At 30.1% G+C, this 21,083-nt stretch overlaps 1 protein-coding gene across 2 annotated transcripts; it reads left to right on the forward strand.

Moving 5' to 3' along the window:
* The first annotated feature begins 661 nt into the window (after positions 1–661).
* LOC129959923 (uncharacterized) lies at positions 662–20,868 on the forward strand. Of its 2 annotated transcripts, none has more exons than XM_056072826.1 (3): positions 662–894; positions 11,847–13,489; positions 20,449–20,868. In XM_056072826.1, the coding sequence occupies exon 2, from the start codon at positions 11,990–11,992 to the stop codon at positions 12,818–12,820; it is 831 nt and encodes a 276-aa protein (XP_055928801.1). In that variant the 5' UTR covers positions 662–894; positions 11,847–11,989; the 3' UTR covers positions 12,821–13,489; positions 20,449–20,868. The 2 variants fall into 2 exon arrangements, with proteins under 2 accessions (XP_055928801.1, XP_055928800.1); XM_056072825.1 differs by having other exon boundaries at positions 662–890.
* The last annotated feature ends 215 nt before the right edge of the window (positions 20,869–21,083 follow it).

The raw sequence follows: 21,083 nt of genomic DNA on the forward strand, positions 1-21,083 counted from the left end.
CCCCATTTATCTGAGTATTTCAGCCTAATTCTGAAAAGAAACGCACAAAAATATCATTATAATGAACGAAGGAAGCCTACAGATTACATAGATGTAACTCGAATAGAGATAATGTAAGCACATTCCTATAGTTATTTTGCAATTTCTTTTTGTCATTTTTATAGTATTTTATCATATAACAATTTTTTAAACTTTCAGCTCTTTTGTCAACATTGACGTCAGTTTTATACCGAAACTTGAATTAAAAAGGGAGAGAAAATATTAACTGCTCAAGGAGTAATTATTCAATACAACTTAATGAATAGAATGCTACTTAATTAACGACACTAAATATTTAAAACATAATCAAAAAGTTATTGGTATCATTAAAAAATAATAACATATATTTGAACAAAATAAGTATTACTAAATTGAATAATTTATTTAAAAAAACGTTTTATTATATAAGTAATTAATTTACTAATTAGCATATAACTAAACTTTTATTATTCGTTTTTATTAATATTCTTTTTTAATAATATCATTACTAAATGGAACTTTATGCCAAAGCGGAAGCACAAAACCGGATTACAGCGAAGGCAAAAAAATTAGGATCTATTTGCTAAAGCGGATTTAAAAGAACCGCTTCACACCGAACAGATCAACGGATCAGAAGAAAGAAACGAATAGGTAACTCACGTCGGTGAGCTATCGTTCGCTTTGTTTACTACTTGGCGATAACTCTTGGCGACCATCCACAGTAAGGTAAAAACCCCGTTGATCCTTCACTTCCAAACAAGTTGCGGGATTACAGTTCGTGAATACTGAGATCAGAGAGGCGGTGCATAAACGAGAGGGAATTGCTAAGTATGAAATCGGTGTACCAGGTCATTTGTTGATATCCGCCAATAGTAAGTAGGTGCATCTAATTTCTCCACTTTCCTTATAATGTTAATGAAAAACACTTCACATGAATTTTTAATGTTGAATAATAAACTAAGTCACCCAGGTTAGAAATCTGGAAATGAAGTTTTAGAGAAGCATTCACGAATTTAAATATTGATTGCATTTAATTATCAAGTGTCATTTATGAGAAATTTGATATCAATTTTAAATAACATAATTCTAGACTTTTAGCCAATGTGTTGCTATTGACAATTTTTTGGAATTTCCACACAAATATGGTCTACATATCAATTTCCATCTCAAAATTAAATTTAGGAAAATTAGTGTTATTAATTTTAAAGTATCGAAATTATTGTTTCACATAATTACTTACACATTTTGTTCAACTTCTTAGTTTTCTTGATTCTAAAATCCCATTTAGCAATGAAAAATAAGCATATTCAAGGTTGTATTTCAGTCTGTATTCTTCTAAGTACTGCTGTTTTATGAGCATTGATTGATGAAAGTTTATGGAAAGCAAAACATAAAATATTCAAAGTAATTTAAGATGAACTATTGTTTGTAAAGTATATTTTCTGGATTTTTTTTAAAATTATAAATGATACTATTTCTGCAATATTAAGCCATCAAATAAACCATCTTCTATACATTTTGTCAAATGCAACATTTTTGTAAAGTAAAGGTAGCTCTTTATTTATGTTTTATAATGATACATGAACATTTGAAATATTTGTTTGCTTAAAATAGATCTTAAATATAAAGAAGATGTTGCTTAATGTGATGATTTGGGGACTTAAAAATTTTGATAACATTAACTGTTTGGTAATAATATTCAAATTGGATAAAATGGGCTATATATCTCTCTTATCAAAGGATAAAGGGAGACAAAGTGCATATCTCTGTGCTATCTATAGATTTTTCAAATATTGACAAATAAAAATATTTCATAATTGTTGCCTATCAGCAATCATTCCTTAGTGGTTCACTTATATATTCTTCATACTTGTTTTTTTTTTAATTCGTTGAATGATAGGACATGCTGTGTGTCAAAATATCAAATGCTTGACTCATTCCAGTATTTGCATGAACACATTTATCCTTGTCCAAATCATCAGTGTTTATTATTTGAGCGTGCTGACACAAAGCTCGTAACTTTACAAAAAAAAATAGCGTATGAAATTTTCAGCTATGCCACGACTTAAGGTGGATTCGTTTTAGGTAAACTTTACTGTCTGTTGAGAACTTCAGTTTGCTCTTTAAAGCATAAATCAGTTTCTTCTTCTTGTTTTATCCATTTTTGCTATTGTAATTTAATTGCAGGTAGTAGTAGTTTATGGCTGTTCAACAGATTTCAGCCAGATTTAGCAGCATAGCTGATTACTTAAACCAATCTAGAAGGCTCTAATCTGGGCAAAAGAATGCAAACCCCTGTGGAAATGGGAAAGTTAATTCTTGAATGTTTCTTTACAAGGGGAGCAAATGTCAATTGTTAAGACTGGTTGAAAATAAAGGATAGGTTAGTTATCTGCTTCCAAACTGATAACTATAATTTATGTAGTGATCACACTAAATGGGTATTTTCATGTGTATTTAAATATGTCAGTTCTGGACCAGAAGATTTTGATAATATAATACAAATAATGTTAGCCACTGTCACATTAATCAAATTTCCACTTTAATTTGAAATATTCATAAATTCAAAGAGATCTGGGATATTAATGAAAAATTATACTTAAGCTGCAGTTAATTGACAAAGATTGTATGCTGATAGACTTATGTAATTAATGTTTGTGATTGGCATGCCATTACTACATAGATACCAATATATGTATGTAATGATATTTCTTAATCTAATTTAAATCCTAATTAATTTCCAAATTTTTGTCTTAGATTAGCCCACATTAGCTTCATTCTAAAGTGCTCTCTTATTTCCACGTCCAATTTCTGTCTTTTATTTAATTATTTCTAACGTACTCTCTAAAAAAAACTGATGACTATTGCATTTTCTTATGCTCCAAGTGAAGGGATAAAATTCCCTAACCCCCACTCATCTTTTTAAAAGATTCCCTTGCCTAAGTCAACATGTGGCGAGAAAAAAAATCCCTAAAAGAATCTTATAGAAAGTCACTGAGGGGGCAGATTTCTGCCTCTTTTGTACTTGTTCACGATATACATACATTCATTGTCCTATAGCTTCTCTGTTGTACAAATTATGCTTTCCAGATGCAATAAACTGAAGTTAAAATTTCAGAAGTTTCTTCTTTTTGTCCACTTGTTTGCAAAATCATGTTTACAAATTTATAAGTCAATAGGATAATACCTATTTGGAAATATAACCTTAAAACAAATGAATAATAAAAATTTACCAAGGGAGCATTAGATACTGCAATTTCTTCAGTGACTCACCAAGAGTATGCAGATCACATCAACAATTCCCAGTAAACTTAGATGTTCAATGTAGCAGATCCAGCACCCCCATAGATTTCATCCTGTCTGACTGACAATGCCATTTGTTCCTGAGGCTTAAGTTCTTAGCTTACTTCTCAGCTGCAGTCATCGAAACCACAATGCCGATGAAGTATCCCATGCCATCTGTTTCCTGTTTTGCACTAATTTCTTGCTGTGATGCTCAGTTTCTTTGAGTGTGCTCTATGTCATCATTTCTTAGAAAGGCTCCATTCACTCTCAAACTCCTTCCCTGTGCCAAATAATCCATTCATTTACTGATGTCATTTATGTGTTTCATTCTCATCACAATCTTTCTCATTGTGTTTGAGTTTAAGTGTGCTGCTCTCCATTAAGATGCTCTAAATGTTTTGCTTTTCTATAATTGTGATTCATCAACAGGTGATTGAATTGTTCAAGAATTTTAATATTTATCACCAGCATACGTTTCAGACTCAAGAAATGAAAGAATATGAGTGAATTTATAGATAATATCACAATTTCTTACATCAATTTAAGATTTATATTGTGTATTCTTGAGTATATTTTGAACTGCATATTTAAATGATATGGAAAATAATTTTTTTAAGTATTATTTAAAATTTTGCATTTCTAAATCTTTTTGCAAATCCATTATTTTTATTCTGTGTATAATTTTAAAAATGTGATCTGAGTGAAATTTATATTAAAATTTTAACAATCTGAAAAAATTCCTTTAAAAGGTGGTCCACCTCTTATTATTACCTTAAAATTTTTCCACCTCTTATTGTAAACAACTATCTAACCCTTTGTTATCTCTTGTGTCAAAATATTTTTTTGTGTTTACAAAAAATAAATATGATGTTGGCAGAATAAGAATGAAACTTCCTAGAATAATTTTAACATCTGATTTACCTTATTCACAAAGGGCTTATAGAACCTCTGCTTGTAATGAAATTGAGATAGATAAGTGGATAAAAAATTTGTTAGCTGCAGGTTTAATAAAAGAATCTATTAATATTTATTCCTCCCCTGTCACTTTAGCATATAAAAGAGATGAAAATAGAAAAAGTTGTCTTTGTATCAATTATTATAAATATCAATTCCCTTTGCAAATCTGACACAGAGCTCCTGACTAGAATAGATACTTTATTAGACAAATTAACTGCTGCTCAGAGTTTTTTCAATTTTGGATCTTGCATCTGGTTATTGGCACATACTCTTACATGAACAAGATAAACAAAAGAGGCTTTTATAACTGCTGATGATTTATTGAAATCTCAAGTATTGCCTTTTGACTTTAATAATGCATCTGCAATATTTAATAGAAACTGTTCATAAAATTGTGAATAAACATAATTTTTCAAATTTTGCATGTCACTATTTTGATGACATAGTAGTTTTCTCTAATTCATTAGAGGAACATCGTGATAATGTAAAACAGATGTTCCAAATGTGTGAAAGATAAAACATTAAGTTAAAATTTTCTAAATGTGTATTTTCGCGAGACAAAATTAATTTCTTAGGGTTTGTAATCAAAGAAAGATGTATTTCTCCTTATAACCATATTATTGAAAGTATTAAAAAAATGACAACCTCCAAGAATCAAACAACTTCAAGGTTATCCTGGTTCTGTAAATGTTTATTATAAATTTATTTATTCCTATGTTAAAATTAGAGGCCCTTAAATAATCTCAGTTCGAGTGTGGAAACCGACGAATATTTATTATTTATTTTTATTCTTATTATTTAAATACTCATTTTACAGTTACTACGAAGTCCACCAATTTTCCTATTTCATTAAGAAATTTTGACGTCGATACATCTATAACTGTAATTAAAATTTTAAGTGTCGAGCTTTTGCACATGCGCACATATTATCCGTATTCTTAGCATTGTGTTTTCAGACGAGATTTCCATCGCATTTGAAACTTGAAGTGGTTAATCTTATTAAGAATCTTAGACTGTTGCGCTATAGGAATAATGTATGGCCTGGTGGATAGAACGACATGGTGTTTTCTGCTGCTTTTTGCTGGTCCTCAGTTCGAGTCTGGAATCTTACGAATAATTTATATATATTTTTATTCTTTTTTATTATTATTATTTAAGTACAAATTTTACAGTTACTACAAATTCGACCAATTTTCCTACTTCATAAAAAAAAATTTGACGTCGCAATATAGGGGCAATAGTCTGAAGAATGTAAAAAAAGCTTTTGAACTGTTAAAAAGTAGTTAATATCTAAATCAGTGTTACAGCTATATAAATCTAATTTACCTCTTCAAGTTTTCTGTGATTCATCTTGGGTAACCATTGGAGGTGTTCTTAAACAGTCTAACTGTTTTGGTAAATTGAATCCTCTATCTTATCATTCATGAACTTTATGCCTTATGAAAATAATTATTGCGTTACTGAATTGGAATGTTTAGCAATAGATATGGATACTCTTGATGAAGTTTATTATTAACATGGGAAAAAATGTATATTGATCATGCTGCCTTTGTTTGTGATAGGAATCTGTTACTCACTGTGGCAATTGGGTATTTATATTTATTCTGTTACTCCTCATTTGCATAGACTTAAATTTGTGTAAATCTATTCGTTATATAAAGAGGCTTTGTGTTAGGTGTTTGAAGTCTAATGTGTGGTTGGGAGAGCTGTGACATTTATTACTTTTTTTTAATGTCTCTTTATATGACCTAGAGCAAGCTGTTCCAAAATAAATGTTTTTGTTTAAAGACTCATCCATTTTTGCTTCGTACTTCCACTAAAATCCACAACAACTTCTATTTTTAATCATCATTATGGTTATGGGCCGCAGAGAAATTTGGAGATTTAATGTGAGACTGACTAGTGGATAGAATTTTCTCTTAGAGGCATTGATTATTTATATAAAACTGTAGCCTCAAAAAGTTCTGAGATGGAGAGCCGATTACAGTTTTGATCTCAAAAGATAATTTGAATCTATGCAAGGACTTTTTTTTTACGTTATTAAACAGTCATCAATAGCCTGCCACTACATGGAGTTTTCCTGACAACTTTAATAGAATTTACTATTGATATGTTAAACACATCCAATTATCATTCGTGGAGTGTAGATGTAAAAGTTTTATGGAAAAAGGTTGCTGGAAATTTATACTGGGAATGGAACCACCATTTCCTGAAAAGGTAACTGACAGAGACTACAATCTTAGAAAAGATTGAGCCTACTCAACATTATATTTGTCTGTATCTACAGAGTGTCGAAAATTTATATCTGACATGGAAGATGGAATGCAACCCTGGATTAATGCAATTGTAACTAATACAATTATAGAGTGATAAGATAAATATTTAGCTTGAAAGGTTTGGTCATATTAATATTAAATATATTGTTAATACTAGTCAAAATAATAGTGTCGGGTTTACCAAAATTGAAGCATAAGAATGTGAGGATTGTAAGATAGCCAAAACCAGAACATCCTTTAAAGTTTCTAGTCAAATTATGTCTAAAGGACCATTAAAGTTATTCATATAAATGGTGGTGCATATATAAAGTATGTGGCCCTCTTCCATCTGCATCTAGAGCACATAAGAAGTACTTTTTAACTATAACAGACGATTATTTCAGATAACGTGACAAGGCTGATGAAAGATGAAAGAAAAGGCTGAAGTATTTAATTTATTTAGTAAAGGTTCAAATGCCTTTTTGCATTTGAACTTGAAAATTCTAAATGTCTGAACTGATAATGGAAATGGAATGCATACGTGAGAAATTTAGTAAATATCTAGACGAGCAGGGTATAAGATTGGAAAGAAAGAAACGCACTGCGGAACAAATTGGAGTTAGTGAGAGATTCTATAGGGTGCTACAGAAAACTCGGACAAATAAATTTTAATATAACTTGATTAAAAATAAATAAATAAACAAAATATAACAAATAATAATAAGATTAGGCATTTACTGTTAAATAAATTTAATTGGTTTCAAATTGGCCGGCTTTTGCAGTGATGCAGAGGTGCAAACGCTTATTGAAATATTCAGCAATGGGCCACAAGTCTTCTTCCTTTAATATATCCCATTCCTTCAGAAGCCATTGTTTTAGAGAGTCCAAACTTTTATGTTGTTTAGTGCATGCCCTAGACTCCAAAATGGACCATATACTTTAACCATGGGATTGAGATTCGGCGAGTATTATGCCCATTCTCCAGATGATATCACGTCCAGAAAATGTTCCTTCCATCACTCTTCTGTCTTTTTAACCTTGTGAGCTCGTGTGGAGTCTTGTTGAAGCTTTCTTGTTGAATTTTGTTTACATTTATGATGATAAAATGTTGTTGTTGTATGTTGATATAACTGTATAACCAACATTATCAAAGAATTAAAATTACATTTTTGATTTAAAAATTCTTGGAAAGACTAAGAAATTACTTGGTATAAATTTTGAAGAAATTAAAGATAAAATGTATATTCACCAAATGGATTATATTGATGAAGTTTATGAAAGATTTAAGAAATATAAAATTCCAATATCATTATTGCCTATATCTAAAGGTAGTTTATTATCTAAGCTGGATTGTCCTAGTTCTAAGCATGAAATTGATAAAATGTCTAGTTTACCATATAGAAGTATTATAGGTTGTCTATTGTACATGCCAATCGTACTAGACCAGATATTAGATCTAGAGTTAAAATTCTTTCAAAATGTCAGAATAATCCGGGAAATATCCACTGGGATGCTTTATTGAAACTTCTTGGCGATGTAAATAAAAATAAAGGTTATTTAGAGTTATTTAAAATTAATAAATTGAATCTAAAAAGTTATAGTGATTCTGATTTTGCTGCTAATCACAATGATAGGATATTATATATGGGGAGAATTTTACTTTTCATATACATAGTACCTGTATTTTGGAAGACTTTTAAGCAAAAATGTGTTGCTTTGTTAACAACGGAGATTGAATATATATTGCATTAATTGAAGTTTCGAAAGAGCTCAAGTGTGTTGTATGTAATTTTAGAAGAATGTAAAAATTTAAAATTACTAAGAGATAAAACAAGTGTCATACTGCATTGTAATAATCAAGCTGACATTAATTTTTCAAATTCTCCTATAGAAAACTATAGGACGAAACAAATTAATGCAAGATATCATATTTCAAGAAGTCTTGTTTATGATAAAATATTTGAATTAAAATACGTCAGTAGTAAAAATAATTTTGCTGATATTCTTACTAAACCTCTGACTGAAGATGAATTGAGGGAATTTGCAAAATATACTTATTTTTATGTATGAGTCAAATGTAAAGTATATTGTGATATTTATTCATTCTTATGTTAACTATAACATTTGCATTATGCATATTACATTTGTTTATAAAAATGATCCCTGTTTTCACTGTGAGCATGAGAGAAGAGCCATTTATAGGAATCTCCTGATCACTGTAACAACTGGGTATCTATTTTTACTCTGTTACTACACATTTGTATAGACTTTGTGTAAATATATTCAATATATATAGGACTTTGTATTATGTGTTTGAAGTCTGATGTATGGCTTGGATAGCTGTGACTTTTTTTTAGTGCCTTTTTATATGACTTCGAGCAAGCTGCTTCAAAAAGAATGTTTTTGTTTAAAGACTCATCCATTTCTGCCTTGTACATCGACTAAAATCCTCCCCAACCTCTGCTTTTAATCATCAGTTTTGACTTAAAGATTTAAGGGGAAGATTATTTTCTTGCTCTTTAAAACTAAGCATGAAGTTAAATATTTCAAGGGAACATGTTGAAGCTGATGTGCTATCAAAGTATCGTACTGTTCAATATCTCCAGCATTCTGTACAGGATATAAAAGTGCGATAAAGATACATGTGTGCATGATATAAAAGTGGATGATATGAAACACTATCAAAATTTATACAATGTGGATAACACTAAATATAAAAATATTAATGATGTTCTTGTATTTAAAAGGAAAAATCTGTTTAAAATAGTTGTATCTTTTTCTCTTAACAGAAAAAAGTTTTACGAAATGCTCGTGAGCAATTTGGGTATCTAGGCACTCAAAAAATGATAAATCTAATTACTCCTCAATATTACTCAAGATATTGCATTTTTTGTCAAACATTGTGATGTTTGTCAATTAAATAAAAAGGAAAGTGAAAGAAGTTTACCCTTTTACAACTGTGCCCCCCACAGATTGTCCCTGTGAATACACTGCCAATTTTCTGTCAATACTGCTGGTGGATTCGTTTATTACAACTAAACTAAAAAAAAAAAAATCATGAAGTAATTGATCATGTAACGATATGTTTGAGCGTTTCCTTCCCAAAAATGAAAATTGTGAAACTTATATTAATGCAGATTTTCCGAATTTTAGTACCTTCCAAATTATTAACTGATAGAAATGTTGTTTTTACCTCACCTAAATTCAAGAATTTCCTCAGGAGTTAGTGTATGTAGCATCTGTTAACCTTTTCACGTCACCCACAAATTAATGGGAAATCTGAAAGACATTAATCAATCAATAGTAACTAAATTTAAATGCAAGATCAATTTTTCTACTAAAATTCCTTGGACTAGACTTTTAAAACAAGTAAGCAATCAGTGAACATAATTTAACACTCCATTTTGTTACAAAATTTTCTCCTCCATATTTGTTATTTGGCACTTTACCTTATTATCCTCCTTTAATTCAAAATCAGTTCTATTCTCCAGTAAAAGAAACTGGAAAATGAGCAAAAGATAATACCATAAAATATCAAAAAAAGATAATACCATAAAATAGCATGATAGAAATAAAATATGATGCTAGATTCATCGATTCTCCATTCAAACCTGGTGACATTGTACTTTATGAGGAATTTAACTATTCAAATCGTAGAAAATTATCACCAGTTTTTCAGGTTCATATGAAATAGTAACTAAACTTTCAGATGTAAATTATGAAATAACTGAACCAAATGTGTTAACAAACAAGGCTACTGATATTGTCATATGTGAAAATTAAGAAATTACCCACCAGATAAATTAAATCATGAATAATAATTTAAATTTAAAAAAATTAAACACTTTTATCCCTCCTATTTTTTTTTTTTTTATTTTTTATTTTTTTTTCATATAAAACTTAACTTAGGTTGGCCCGTCGTTTCTTCTGATAAAAGTTAGTCTTTTCTTTTTCTTCATGATGATGATGTTGTGATAGGTGCCATCACAACAAGTATTCAAACATAATAGTCTTATTGAAACGTGAGTATTGGGTCAACCTTCCAATTAATTTCTTATCTCTTTCTAATTTTATCTTTGATATTCAATTCTCTTTGGAAACGAATATTGCTGAATTTGAGTATAACGAGAACAATAATTACATTCCTCTTCTTGGTGTCCTAATTTTCAGGCGATTGAGTGTCACTACTAAAAACCTAATGGGATAAATGTTTTTCTTTTCAAACTTACACAAACACTTCACATTTTTATACCATTTATTTCAGTATTAATATTTATAATAAGTGTATTTTTGATTTCATGTTTATTCATTTCATGTCCAAGTGTTTTATATAAAAGCATAATTATGTTCATCTTTTATTATTGTTTGAGTTCAATTTACTATTTCATTATTTTATGCCTAAATTGATAATTTTGTTGAGCCTTTTACTATTAAAAGACACTATGCAAACATACTCTAGAGACAATGCTCACCATTAGTAGAGACTATCAGCTGAGTTTCTGCTGAAAATATCATTTTTACATTACACATTTTATTATTTTTATGAGTATTGTTGATTATTTTACATAATATTTTTGCAAGTATTTTTTATTTTTATATCTACTTTCTTCATTGAAATGGACTTTTATATTAATGTGAAGGTAAAGGAAACTTAGGTATCACTGTTAATATGCATTTAAATTTTAACATCTTACTTAGACACCACTGTAAGGTAGAGTTGTGAGTCAAAGAGCTCTGGTGCCTTTCCACGTCTTGCTTTGGGTCGAAAATTGTAATGGTATTTCTTATTCTAATTTAAAGCCTAATTAATTTCCTAATTTTTATCTTAGATTAACCCACGTTAACTTCGTTCAAAAAAGCTCTCTTATTTCCTGATCCAATTCCCGCTTTTTATTTAATTATTTCTAATATGCTTTAGAAAACTGATGATTACTGCATTTTCTCACGCTCGAATGAAGGGGTAAAAATCCTCAAAACCACTTATCTTTTTAAAAAATACCCAGAATTCCCTTGCGCAAATCGATACCTGGCAAAGAAATCCCTGTCAGAATCTCATAGTAAAGTCACTTAAGGGAGAAATTTCTGTCTCTTTTGCGTTTGTATCACGATGTAGACGGATACATTGTCTTATTGCTTCTCCCTTGTACAGATTATATCTCCCGGATGAAATAAATCAAAGTTAAAATTTCAGAAGTTTCTTCTTATCGGTCATGCATCTTCAAAATTATCTTTACATGTATATATATATATATATATATTGTTTAATTTTTATTTGTAAGAATTTTATTCTGCATAACATTTTACTTTTTTTTTTTTTTTTTTTTTTTTTAGGATATGCTAGAAATATATATATTGCTGCTTTGCGTTTCGCCATTAAGGAAATTATATTAGTACCTATTGATATTCAAGATGGACCAGTTGTTGAAGTAGATAAAGAACCCTTTGTTGAAGTGGATGAAGAAACTGTTGTTGAAATGGATGGAGGACCTTTTATTGAATCTGATGAGGAGCCTGCTGCTTTTGAATCTGACGAGGAGGCTGTTTTTGAATCGGATGAAGAGCCGATTTTTGAAGCAGATGAAGAGCCTGTTGTTCGCGGTTGGCATATGTTAAATCCTAGACCTGTCGAACAAATTAGACCTGTTGCTGAAGAGCCCGAAGTCTCAGAAGTGGAAAGAGAGGCGGCGATCAAAGTACGCGCAGCAATTGAGAACAGTTTTTTGATCAACGACTCTTGGAATACTATCTATGATTGGCGATCGTTACCTACCCTTAGAAGAGGAAGACGAAAACGCCTAAGAGAAGAAGGACGAAGCCCCCGTAGAGGAGGAGGACGAAAACGCCTTAGAGGAGAAGGACGAAACCCCCGTAGAGGAGAAGGACGAAGCCCCCGTAGAAGAGGAGGTCGAAGCCCTCTTAGAGGAGTAGGACGAAGCCCACGAACAGGAGGACGACAAAGCCCCCTTAGAGGACGACGACAAAGCTCCCTTAGAGGTGAAGGACGAAGCCCCCGTAGAGGACGACGTCAAAGCTCCTTTAGAGGAGAAGGACGAAGCCCCCGTAGAGGACGACGTCAAAGCTCCCTTAGAGGAGAAGAACGAAGCCCCCGTAGAGGAGGAGGACGAAGCCCCCGTAGAGGACGGCGACAGAGCTCCCTTAAAGAAGGACGAAGCCCCCGTAGAGGACGGCGACAGAGCTCCCTTAAAGAAGGACGAAGCCCCCGTAGAGGACGGCGACAGAGCTCCCTTAAAGAAGGACGAAGCCCCCGTAGAGGAGGGGGAGGACGAAGCCGTCTTAGAAGATGACGGAGCCGCTTCAGTGGATGTCAAAACACCTCAGAGCAGGAGGAACCTATGGTTGTACAGGATGCCTCTGCCATTGTACGGGACCAACCTGTCATTTCATGGAAGGTACCTAGAGTTTCACGGAACCCATCTTTGTTTTTACATGATGAAGCTGTCGATGGATGGGACGAAACTATGGGTGTACATGAAGTAGCTGTGTTTCAACAGCATTTACCTTTGCTTCGGCCGGATTACCCTATGATTGGACAGGACGAAGTTGTATTTATACCAGGCAAACCTGCCGTTGCTGCCGAACCTGTCCAGGATGAATCTGTGTTTGCGCAGTTTGAACTTGATAGACCTGTGTTCATACCTTATGAACTTGGCGCTGCCAGGCATGAGCCTATCTTTGTTGGGGACAAATCTGTCTTTGCGGTAGACAACTATGTTCCTGCACAAAAGAAACATGTCAGTGCAGAAGACAAGCCTGTCACTGCACGCAACAAACGTACCTCCGGCCAGGATAAACGTGCCTTTGCACGGCGCAAACATGCCGTTCAAGAAGATGCAGCTGTTTCTTCAGAAAATAAAACTTTTCATTTTGCAGATAAAATTATTTATGTAAAATATGTAGCTTGTGCAATTAACCACCCTGGTGATAAAAAAGCCAACTTTGCTATCCTGAACGAAGTAAGTATGGATATATAAGGTCTTGTTAAAATTTAAGTTATATTTCTGCTACTGGTTAATTAATATATTAAATATTTTGTTACAATTGTATTTGTTTGTTGATTTATTTATTTTACATGCAGAATGAGTTATTGTATTCTAACGTGCTTCTTGTAAATGATTACAAGATCAAAATTTATTGGATTCGATATATAATTTAAAAAAATTGAAATTATTAAAATTTGTGGAAATATAAAATTGATTTAAATAAGCTTGGATTTCATAATATAATGAATATCATTAAACTGATGGGCATTGATACTGTTCTGCATCTCATCAAATTATTGCTGTTGAACAAATTCACCTTTCAAAGTTTTAACTGTTAATCTCTGAGATTAATTTCACAATTTATCTTCAGCAGGGTCATTTTGTAATGCAAATTTTTAATGTCACTATATGGATAAATGAGTTACCAGTTTTTCCATTAGTAAATAAATGGTGTAGTCTGGTTTGTGGTTTCATTATCCATGATAGAATGCATCTCTATCCTTGAGATTGTTGTAGTGTATCTATTTTGCATATTTTATGTGCTCACATTGCATATTTGTATCAGTCAGCTTTATTGAATGTCCTGATGATATAATGACTTATCTTCAGGATTAAATTGACTAGATAAAGAGTATTGAATTAAAACAAAATAGTTGCTGCACAAGTGGTGAGAATATGAACTGGTTCTTATATTAAATTTATGTCACACTTTTTGTTATATAGCTGAAATCTGATTTTAGAAATAAAAAATTAAAATTCGGTTCTATTATTTATTAGAAGATCTTGGTTGATACTTGCTGTTCAGAACAGTCACCAAGAATTCAGTCATTGTCTATACTAAGAAGCAAGATGATAATTAAAGATTTAGTTTGATTATTTTGGATTTTGGTAGCTACGATGACATTCATTATATTGCTTTTGGCATATGTGATCTGATAAAAAAGGTTTCAAGTAAGACATGTTTTAAAATGTTTAAAGAAGTGGTATGAATTTGAAACATTTATTTTAGGATTTTATGCATTAATTCTTTTAATTCAAGTATATCTATATATATCTTACAATGAAAAAAAGAAAAGTCAGAAATATGTATTATCATGTGTCACATTTAGGATTGTAAAGGAAGTAAGTAACAGTACTATATAGTTTGTAATTATGTGTAGTATGGAAATTAAGTTGTCTAATTTGCTTGTTCTGTTTATTCTATTTAATATTGGAGATTGAATGTGGTATATTTTTATAATTTTGTTTCGTTCTTTTCTCTCTCATTTATGGCAAATTCTTGTGACTCATATTTTTTTAAGGTTCCATACTTTAGCTTTTTAGTGTATCATAAATTAATTTTTCTTCTTCTTTTTCTTTTTGTAATTAGACAATAATGCTTCAAAATATTTACTTAAACTGTGAAAATATTCCTAGGTTTTGAAATTTATTATAAGTTTCCTAGTTCTATTGACATTACTTTCTATTAACTTTCGTTGCATGTATGATAAAAAAAAAAAGCAGAGTGTTCTTATATTAAATTATAACTTTTACTGAACTGTACCTGTATGGGAGATATTGTTTCTTTATTTATGTTTCCATGTTCTGTATTAATCGTAAGGGCTGTCCTAAACAGTTTCTTGAATGAATGCTGATAAATTATTATTTTTATTAGCAGACAGTTGTGTTCTTTTCAAAATATTGAATTAGGTTGCTGTTGAGAATAAATATTAGTTTTAAAACACAGTCTTGAATACTGTTGTCAGTAAATGGATATTTTTTAAAATTTTTAAAAAATTATTACTTATTAATTTTTTTAATAAAATATAAAATTAAAAATCAGAATCACTAATGATAATTTATATTTGCGATGCTTTGTTGTATTTTTTGTTAATGATCAGTGTAGTATGTAGGTATAAGTTAAATTATATTAATTCTCCACATAAGAGAAACTCCTAATAAATATAATATGTAACATGCTTTCGGCAGATGCTCAGCCGAAAAGAAGAGACTTTTTCAGTAATTTATTTCATCACAGGAAGTATAATTTGTGCATGGGGATGAAAGGTGAACACGTCTGTTCGCACAAGAGAAAAGAAACAAACAAACAAAAACAAAAATCCCTTTCATTATTTTACTAAGAGATTCTGATAGGGATTTCTTTGACACGTGTCAACTTAGGAAAGAGAATTCTAGGTATCTTTGAAAGGAATGTGTAGGTCTTTTTATTCCTTTATTCAATTTTTTTAAGAGTGTGTGTTAGAAATAATTAAATAAAAAAGTCGAATTTCGACCAGGAAATTAGAGAACATTTTAGAATGAAATAACATGGACCAATTTAAGGTAAAAATTTAGAAATTAATTAAGATTTAAATTATATATATGAGTTTATCTATTGAAGGAAGTATTATTTTTTTTCTCTGAGAACCTTATCTGTTGTAATTAAGCAGTTTAACTATTCTCAAGTAACTTGAAAGATATACTAAAGAAAATGAAGGCTGACTGGTTTTTTTTTTTTTTTTTTTTTTCTTCTTGGATTTACACATTCAGAATTTCTTTAATATATTATTTGTCAAGTGTGTGAGTCTTTTATTGCTGATGTCCAGAAAGAATGGCTTACTATTCTTGAGGATTTAATTTTTTCCTATAAGGTTATAAATAGACTTTTTCTTCCACTTAAATAAGTGTGTGCCATCACTTGACGACTAATGACAGAAAATTAATAAACATAATTTATTGCTGATTCAGTTGGGAATGATTATTATTCATTATCAGGGTGCATAGCATCATAAAAAGGGCTCAAATTTGTAAACCATTTTCAATCACCTTAAATAATCCTTAATTTTGACGGAGAAAAAAAGGCTCTTTAATAGAATTATTATTATTGAAAATTGCAGATAAAATTTTTTTTATTTTTTTATTTCTTCAGTCGTTGGAGACAACAAATCGAAGGCATGGTCTGAATGTTTTGTTGATTGAATGCATCAAGAGGGGAAAAAACCCGTCAAAAAGAGGAGTTGGGAGGATGCAGGGCCAGATAGACCAAGGGGATTTATTATGCAGAAACTCTTAATGGTCTTTTTTCGCCCTCCCTCTTTTTTTCAACAACAGGCATCAACGTACATTGAAATGCTGGGATATTTATCCAGAAAAGGCAGTATGAAATATGGACTGTGCCAAACTTTTTACGACTAGTAAAATGTCGAAACTTCTTTAATTTTTAATGTTTCAGATTGTGAAAAATTTATTTTAGTTATTCCTTGCATACTTAAACCTTATAGGTTGTGAAACAAGAATGCTCAATTTGCCTCCGATTGAATGAAAATGGCACTTAACTGCTTTTATTCTTTTTATAGTGAAGGTTGTTTAGTACATTACACCTTTGATCGTCATTCTTATTAATATGTTTCCGAGCGATCCCTTGAATGTCCCATTAAAGTGGTTTTATTGTACTCTATTGAATTGTAATTCACAGCAATGTGTAATTACGTTAATCAATTGTGTAAATTCAGTGTGGAGAAATGTTTATTAGTAGCCATAAGTGTGTGTGTGTGTGTGTGTGTGTGTGTGTGTGTGTGTGTGTGTGTGTGTGTGTGTGTGTGTGTGTGTTCTAAAATTTTATTAGCTTTTGGCTAGAAAATGTACTGGAATTTTAACTAAATTTTGACGCTTAAGCATCAGGAAAAAACTTCTGTCTATTTATTTGTCTGTGTGTTTATGTGCTGTCACTGTGCAAACCAGACAGTTTCACTTATACCTACCAAATTTAGCAGCTATATATATATACTTTGGAGGATAGAAGTGTGCTTTTCGAAGATATTTTTTTAAATTTTCAATTAGAATTTTAATTAATTAAAAATCAAGTAAAATATTTACGCTTTTTCGCGATGTTTCTAAAATTTTGCAATAAAAAATAGTTTTTACCACATCATGGAATTAAAAAAAATTAAGGACACAAAATTTTTTACCATACAATTTTTTTTTCTGTATTTAATATTTTTTTTTTTTGAAATATTTAAAATGTACTTTGCAACAACAATTTTATTTATTTAATTATTGAAAAGAAACTCAAAACCATTGCTACTAATATTTCGTCTTTGCTCTTTTCCTTTCGTTGTGACCAGGATATGAAGATTAAGTTTATTTTTCTATGTTGCGTAGATTTCAATATTAGGTTATGCTTGTAATAAATTTTTTGACTTTTGAAATGACTTGTATGGTGTTTCATGTGTGAACACAAACAAATTGCTTGCTTTGAGTAATGAGGACTTCCTTTGACCTGGGTGAAAAAAATACAACTATTGCTGAAACATCTAATGTTTCTATGCTTCTTCATGTTTGATGTTTGATAGCTCATAGTCTTTTGAAATGTTATAAATTATTAAACGTCCAAATTTGGAAGATGTTTAAGATTCATTATGTTGTCCCAGCTATGCATGCAACTTACCCATAGAATTCACAAAATTGTCATGGCCTAGAATTATCTAAATCTCTACTAAAATAATGTTTAATTAAATATCTTTTAAACATCATGTGAGAATTACATAAATAGGATTTTAATATTTTTCTAAACAACTCCCATTCTCTTTGGAATTTTTAACAAATAGATATGAATGTATCTTTCATAGATATTTTTATTTATTACTATGTGTTTTCACACATTGTAATGTAAAGAAGGAATATGAATGTTTGCTAAACTTATCTGTTTATTTTGTATGTTAGGTTATTGCAGTGACAGCTGTAGAGCTCAGAAATGAGCAATGCTGCAAAATGTCTTTTTCAAAAGAATTCAATTTTTTAAAAAGCCAAGTTATCACTCGGCAGACCATTTCTAATTGAAATAATCTACTTTGTATTAAAAAAAAGAATTAACCTGTATTATAGGATATGTGTTCCTATAGGAGCACCTTAAAAATGAAGCTAAAATTAAAAAATAGTGAGCAAGAAAAAGTGAGGGAAAACGAATCAAGAGAGCAAAGGCAAGATTTGGGTGAGAAGGAGGAGGTGAAGAGAAATTCCATTGGCTAATTCAAGAAGAGAAAACATCATTTTTTGAATTCTGATGTTTTGCTTTGTGCATTGGATATTTTTGATGTTTTGTAGCGCTATTCAGTCTGCAGTCCCATTCTGTGTCTCTACTATTTGTTGATTCTTTTTCAGTCCTTGTTGTTATTATTTCTTTTCTATCTTCATTAATCATTTGATTCTCAATATCAAAATGTAGCCAAATAAAGTTAAAAATTAAAATGCAAGTTTAAAAAATAATTTCAGAAATGCTGCAATTATGCAGCTCTAGTGGATGTGTCTTCATCGGTTATTTATTAGTTAAGCAGTCTCCATAGATCAAGATTTAAAGTTATTTTAGGATTAGTAGTTTAAGTTAAAGATGTAAATTGTCTCATGATCATTATTTGAAAGAGAAGTTGAGAAACACATGTGTGTCTCATGCCAGATTATATAAATTAAGAACAGAAAAAGTATTTGTAAATACAAAGCAATGAATTACTATTTGCTAATTTGGTCTTTTAAAGAGTATGCTGTATGAATCAGATATTGCATTCAGATAGTTATTATAGAAGAAGGAACTTGAATCGATTTATTTTAATATTATTGAAAAGTTTACTGAGAAAGAATACTTATCTCATTTATTTATAAGTCTGAATGTATCTTAAAGAAAACCGGTCCTTGTAGGAATGAGATATTCTGATTCTATTCTATAAATTCCAGTTGTTCCTAAATTTAATCGACAGTTCACATTGGCAGTTTTTAAATAAAAAATTATATGTGATCTAACTTAATGGGAGTTATAGGATGTAGTATAAACAGTGAAAATTGCTAGCATAATTTTCTACGTAAAAGTATCCATATCCTGTAATTTTTTTTAAATGAGATTGCCCACTTAAAATTATTTCATTAAAAAACCATTGCTTTACAACTTTGTTGTAAAATGTACATTAGTGCTTCCTATGGAATTAATTTTTCTTTTTGCACCAATAAATATTCTATATTTTACTCATTTTTAATTATTTTTGGACTTAAAATTTACAATAAATTGTCAGCAAAGTTGGAGATTTCTTTTCAATAGCAAGTTGAATGTTGCTGAATTTTTCTGTTGTATTTAAAAAAATATGTAACTGGTTTTATTAACTTAGGAAACTGTCAGAAATGGGGTGCCTATCTTTTGCAGCATATATTCTGCTGTAGTTTTACAACTTCTTGCAAATAATCAAACAATAACATACAATGATTTTTTTTTATAAACATGCAGTAAATTTTTGATTTATTTCATTTACAAATTTTTGAACAAAAAAATATGTATTGTGCTTTAGCCAAAGTATATTAGCATATGGCCATTTATCTATGAAGCTATGTTTTACTACATTATTATTCTCTACTGATGTATTTAGATTTTATAATATTCTGATTAATCTTTTAACCAAAGACAGGTTACAATTTGAAAATTAAATCTTAAGAATTACATTTGCTGTACAGATGAAAAAATTTACTACAGATATAAAATCTGATTCAAAACTTATTTCTTGTAATGTGGTTTGCTATATATGTATATAATATATAATATAATATTGTTGAGAGCAGATAATTTATCTTGTTGAAAATAATTTAATACACTGCTCCTCATTGTTTCAGTTCATTCATTCAGTTTAATGAAAATAAAGGTTGAGTTATAGCTAAGAATATTGTTTTGTTTTGCTTCCATTTCATTGAAGTTTTATTACCTAATTTGTATTTTATAGATTTGTGCTCAAATAATAAATATAGGTTTTATGCGAATTGTTACAGATGGATTGTATGATTGATCTTATCTCTATTTGCATGAAGTTACTGAAATTGTGATATTTCAAAATCTATAAGAGTGTGGATTTGTGTTTTCCTCTTTTTTCCATTAGCAAAATCAACAGATTTATTTCTCTGATATCCTTGATTTCTTTTAGGAACAGCACCCCAATGTTGGTACTAATCCATCCTTTGGCAGAATACCAAAATCTGATCTTGAACAAGGAATTTCCAAAGCAGGCTAATGGTATCAACTCATTGCTTTGGTATTCTTGTCCTGTGTTCTGCCTATCATTATAAGACATTTGCTCATTTATAATTTATATGGCATTTTACAAACAGCTTCTGCATTTCTCTTACATGACACATGAAAAATTGTTTGGATTTTCACCTCCATTTTCTACATTAATTTATTTTTTTGTATTCATATGTTTCTATGCATTTATATTTATTGTTAGAAATGTTTGTTTTTTTTTCTTATTGTAAGTATTTCAGATGCAGAATTTTAATAAGATTTGTAGTTACTGGCTGTGTATTATTTTTAACCAAAGAATTATCATTATTTTCAATAAATTATATCATTATTGAGAATATATGTGTGTGTGTGTATATATATATATATATATATATATATATATATATATATATATATATATATATATATATATATATATAATATAATATAATATAAGAGAAAATATGAAAAAAATTATGCTAAAATTTTAAAAAAATATGCTGATAAAAAACAAGATTTTGCCTGGTAATGCTAAACTTTTTAAAAAGCTATTTAAGT

The sequence above is a fragment of the Argiope bruennichi genome, chromosome X2, assembly GCF_947563725.1.
Source record: "Argiope bruennichi chromosome X2, qqArgBrue1.1, whole genome shotgun sequence".
Lineage (NCBI taxonomy): Eukaryota > Metazoa > Arthropoda > Arachnida > Araneae > Araneidae > Argiope > Argiope bruennichi.